Below are 5,174 nucleotides of genomic sequence, written 5' to 3'. Positions count from 1 at the left end.
GAGAAATTTTAATCATCAATTTTTTTTTTTTTTCATATGCATCCAAACAAGAGAAACTATATTTCTCTTCCATTTTTTTCTCTCAGTTTCCCTGGCATTCGAACAAAAGTTAAAAAAAAAAAAATTCTTTATTTTCTTTTCTTTTCTCTTGCTCTTTTTTTTTCTCTTCCTTTTCTTTCCTCTCCACTTTTTGTGTTCTAAACACAGCCTAAAAGAAGTTGATGCTATATCTGACACGAATTATCCGTCACTTGTTAATTTTTTACAGAAAATCAAGCACATCACATTTTACAGATTAAACAGTGGGAACTCAAGGCTTGTGGTCCATATATATTGACAAGTGAAATAAGAACAATGAGTGTGGAAACCTGTACAATGATTTTTTTATGTTATGCTCTTAACTAGAAGAGTTGTACATTAGTTCTCTCAATTGAAAGATTTTGACCTGCAAAGTTTTCCCAAATTGAACCTCCAAGTTAACCATCATCACCTTCCTCCGGAGATTGGCATGCTCCATCATCCATTCCTGTAAAATTACGAGTTTTGTGACACCCCTCTAAACTGGCTCATATTCTCTCGAACCGAGAAAATGTAGTTGTCCATGAAGGATCATCAGTTTGAAATATATTTGATCAAAAGATAAAAACTAGAACAGACCTGAGAAACCCCCTCCATCAGGTCCCATGTTAGGCACCCTCCAATCAGTTGACCGTGATGACAACATTCCACATTGAAGTATGAAACTACTTGCACCTATACTTAGTTGATCTTCTTTCATCTTTGGTGAGGTTCTTGAGGTAGAATCTTGGGTGGGTCGAAACCGAATATTTGAAACTGCTTGCCCCACCATAGCCATTGGAGATTCAACCCTTGCAAGAGGAGTATCGTCTCTTTTCCCATCAATGATAAAGGAACCCATGATAACCTGAGTCGCAGTTACATTAAGTCTTGACAGAAAGGGTAACAAAAACTAAAAATGTAAGATTCAGCAGAAACTTACCTGTACAGGACCTGCAGCCTTCAGAGGGCCACCTACACCACCACCCACTATGCGACCATCTGAACCAGAGAGACACACACTCAGCCCACCAGTTCGTGAGGATGCCCCTCCAATTTCATTGTGGAGGTAAGATCCAGAGAGAGAAAGAATCTCAAACCGTCCCTGAAGTCAGAAGCGATTAATGTGGTAAAGATGTTGACCGATAAACAAAACATAGCATATGGCCGAGAAGAAACCTGATCAACAAGAATTACTGGTTTTAAGAACACTCAAATATCTAATAAGAAACAAAAGCAACACTTATAAATGATTGGAAGCAACTTTCTGGAACGCCTTGTATGGATATGGCAATACCTGAAAACCTCATAATCCAACAAATCTCGCAGTCGGTAAAATGGACAGGTCAGCGGCAATAGAATATGAATTCTTAAAACATATCTGATTGCTCAAAAGTTCATTAAACATGTTCCCCACAAAAAGAATGAATCTCATCCGGTAGGAAGTTCACTCGTAGGCTTCTTGAAGAGGAGTACTTTCTTTATCCTGTTCTTTGTAATTTTAGAGGCATTTGTTCACATAACTTGATCATTCTCTATCATCAGTCAGAACATGAGAAATCACAATCAGAACCCTCACCAACCTTCAATTTCAGTATTCATCTTTGGCCATTGGTAGTAAATGGGATCACCTAAACATTGTGCCATGTTGGTTCAACATACCACCAATGCCCGGCCACCTCCATTAAGTGTTCACCTAGTAACTACCACGTTACATGAGATCTTGGCCTGAACAAAAAGGCAAATCTAAACTACCTTTGAGAGTGCTGATACACAAGAAAACTGCAAACATTTGTTTAATTTTGATTCATTGGCAAAGCTGGAAACCAGTCTCTTTTGCCAGTAAAGGTTAAGGGTATACTAACTGAAAAAAGAGGTTTCAGAACTCTTACTACCCTTCTACTGGATGAAGCAGAAAATTAAGGAAGAATGTAGTAGAATGGATCATTCACTTTGTTTTCCTTTTTAGACAACTCAAGCAATTCAGATGTAAGAACCATTCATAAAATGTACATCATTCTTAGTTACAAAAGACAATTTTGGTGGATACACAACAAAATAATTTCATGAGAAGACTGATATATATTCTTGTAAAGTTCTTTTTGGAATAAAATTGCAATGTTCTCATAAGAGAGAGAGAGAGAGAGAGAGAGAGGACTATGAAATATGTTCTGTATCAGCGAATATCTGATTTCATGCAAAAGCAAAAAAATTGTTGAAAATTGACAAGTTACCAAAGCCACACACGCCTCCTAAGATTTTCACCTTTCTCAAAAAAGTAAAATAAAATACAATAAGATGATGATATATGTTCTGCAACAGTCAATCTCTGATTTCATACAAAAGTCAAACAATTGTTGAAAATATAAGTTACCAAAGCCACACAGACTCACCTCATAACAAACATTTCCACCCAACATGGCTGGTTGCTGCAGAGATGCATTAGAGATTGAACCTGATGCAGAGAGAACACAAACTGCACGCTTTCCTTGTTGCATGAATGACATAATTTTTTGAGCAACATCCTATCAGACAGAAGTCAGTTATTAAGAATAACGTATAGGAAATCCCAGATAATTGACATTGACCAGACAAGGCTTAAACTATATGATTCAATGAGAGCACATCTAGAAATCATCAGCTTCCATATCTCCATATGGGAACCAAATAAAAAGCTTCTAGAATGAAGTGCAAGGAGCCAAAAGTATTAAGTAAAACATAATGGAAAAAAGTTACACCAAAGACAACTTATATTATGATAAGGTCTGACAAATGGTGAATAATCACACCGAAAGAAACAAGGAAGAAAGGTTGCTTTAGGTATTTAAGAAGCCTACTAGAACCAATATCACTGGACAAGGCAGACAAACTCCCAAACCGGGAGGGGTCACAGAACAGATATCACTAGATCTCTTCAATGACAATATATCTGGAAGTTAAAAAATGGGAAATAGAAGTGATAATTTTTAAACCATGGCCCCTGCCTCCTTTTTTCTCTCCATAAATTGGCTGCTGCATCTTTGCTTCTTCTTTTTTCCCCTACGACATGGCTCCTGATTTCTTGCAAAACTGCAGGTTGAAATCTGACCTGTTGCCTATGTCCAGCAAAATGCCTTAATCATAATGACAAGAGGAGCTCTCATTGGTACAAAAGTAAAACAAACACTAAAAAATGTACTTAAAGTGTTTTAAATTAAATAAGAAAAAAGATTTTCCGAATTGCCTTTCATCCACCTTTCCAAACAATGATTGAAAAAAGGAGGGAAACACCTCCTCTAAGGAACCCATAAGAGTTCCATGCTTAACTCTGAGGGTGCAATATGTTTATTTGAAATATTAGAAATAAAGTGACCAAACAAAAGATTTATCCCAGCCCTCACCAAAAAAATAGAAATGTTGTGAAAATTTTGACTTCAATCACCGAATGAACTTGTTCTTTCCCTGTCTAAAAAGTTAAAAAAGAATAAAGAAGATGAAGTGACCCATATTACTATCATGAAATACAACCAAAGATACAAATGTTAAACAAAAGATTAGTACAAGGGAAGACAATGTGTCAGAGACCAAAGTCGAAGTAAACATATTAAACAAAACTAATTCATTTTCTAACAGAAATGAAAAGTATAATTTATAAAAGTGGAGACAAAAGAGAAAAGCACACTTCTCCAGGCGCAACAGTAACTACATGCGGTGTAAATCCTTGCCCTGCGTTGCCTGCATTTTAACAACTAAATAATGAGTATTCTTACACAGGCACGAATATTATATGGAAAAAAAAAGGTAAAATTTTATTGGAATGGAAAAGGCAGATGAAGTTCCACCTTTTCACATTGATTAAAGCTCTTTTCACAGTCGTATCTATTCCAGAATAATAGGCAAAGTAAAGTTCTTGCAGTCTGATGAGCAAATAAATCCAATCACCAGACTATTGCAGAAGGCTTAACAAAGTTCTAGGACCCATTCAGGCCAAGTTCCCCAGAGGAACTACAATAGCAACCTTCCCTGTTTAAAAACATGACCATGAACAGCCCTTTAATCCATAGAAAATCGAGTACGAAGCCATGTCCTACCAAAGTCCAAGTACGTTGCATATATGTAGCGTTTGAGTAGTTTAATGTTCAAACAGACAGCAGAAAAAAAAACATGGCATTGACCAACGTCCCTTTTGCTTGGTGAATACAAAATAAAGAAATGGGTACCAATATAATATATCTTACCGAGAGCTTCAAGGTGGGCTTTTCTCTTGGAACCAGAAGAGGACGCGATGTCCTTCCCCTGCAGCTGAGTAGCAGACACTGGAGAGGAAGACAGAGGAAGAGAAGAAGAGGCAGCGAGAGGCTTTTTGGAAGATGGTTTCAGGTTCGCGGAGGCAGGCCCACCAGGGCCATACTTCCTCGGCCTCCCCCTCTTTCTTTTGGGAGCTGCTTCGGCGCCTTCACCATGGACGGCAGATTGAGTGAAAACGGGAGGTGGGTCGGCCGAACGATAATGGGCTGCGCCCGGGGTGTTCGAGAAAATGTCATTGACGTTATGGGGATCGGGATGGAGCTGCTGCTGCTGGTTGTGGTGGTGGTGGAGGTGGTGGTGATAGTAAGAGCCGGAGGTCAGACCTCCACCGGTTTTGTTATCCTCCATTTCGCTAAGTTAGAGAGAGAGCATGAAAGAGAGAGGCAGAGATTTTTTTTCTTTTTTCTTTTTTTTAATGGTTTCTTAGATTTGATTCTCTCTAAAAAATGTCAAGCTCTCGCAAACAAAAAAAAAAGCAAAAAAAAAATCGGGGAATGAAGGAAGAAGTATAAATTTTTGCAGAGAAAAAAACATCTATCAGAAAGGATATTGTTTTTTAATCGAATGCATGGAGTTCTGTTCATCTTGGCTCTTGTTCCATTCGTGCTTTCGGTCCCGAGCGACTGCGCGGCTCCCTTCTGCCTCAGCTGATTTTACACTCTCTTGTCTCATCTGTCGAACAAGATAACCGGATGAATCTGGCTGAATCTGGCTGATCCAATTGCTTTACGTGTATGGCTGGCATGCGAGTCTTCCAAGTATAGTGCTTCAATCACTATGGATACTAATTAAGTTCATATCAATCGTAATTGAATCTTTGCCAATAGCAA

The 5,174-nt window shown here is 38.2% G+C and overlaps 1 protein-coding gene across 1 annotated transcript; it reads right to left on the bottom strand.

The window, feature by feature from the left end:
* Positions 1-315: 315 nt before the first annotated feature.
* On the bottom strand, positions 316-4,936 carry LOC137963853 (AT-hook motif nuclear-localized protein 14-like). The gene is made up of 6 exons (XM_068811072.1): positions 4,275-4,936; positions 3,719-3,771; positions 2,451-2,582; positions 1,001-1,162; positions 658-925; positions 316-526 (listed from the first exon to the last, which is right to left on the bottom strand). The coding sequence occupies exons 1-6, from the start codon at positions 4,690-4,692 to the stop codon at positions 477-479; spliced, it is 1,083 nt and encodes a 360-aa protein (XP_068667173.1). The 5' UTR covers positions 4,693-4,936; the 3' UTR covers positions 316-476.
* Between the last annotated feature and the right edge of the window lie 238 nt (positions 4,937-5,174).

This window comes from Aristolochia californica, unplaced genomic scaffold (assembly GCF_029961685.1).
Source record: "Aristolochia californica isolate CCGP_79_NKW_82.1479 unplaced genomic scaffold, dmAriCali1.0.hap1 SCAF_4, whole genome shotgun sequence".
NCBI lineage: Eukaryota > Viridiplantae > Streptophyta > Magnoliopsida > Piperales > Aristolochiaceae > Aristolochia > Aristolochia californica.
The sequence above is the reverse complement of the archived record's forward strand: the minus strand, read 5'-3'. Positions and strand labels throughout refer to the sequence as shown.

Excerpts from the sequence above, each read along its gene's own strand:
- LOC137963853 (XM_068811072.1), bottom strand. The coding sequence starts at position 4,692 with ATGGAGGATAACAAAACCGGTGGAGGTCTGACCTCCGGCTCTTACTAT. Across the intron at positions 2,583-3,718 it reads TTACTGTTGCGCCTGGAGAA|GATGTTGCTCAAAAAATTAT; the intron begins GTGTGCTTTTCT and ends TCTGTCTGATAG. Across the intron at positions 926-1,000 it reads AGGCTGCAGGTCCTGTACAG|GTTATCATGGGTTCCTTTAT; the intron begins GTAAGTTTCTGC and ends ACTGCGACTCAG.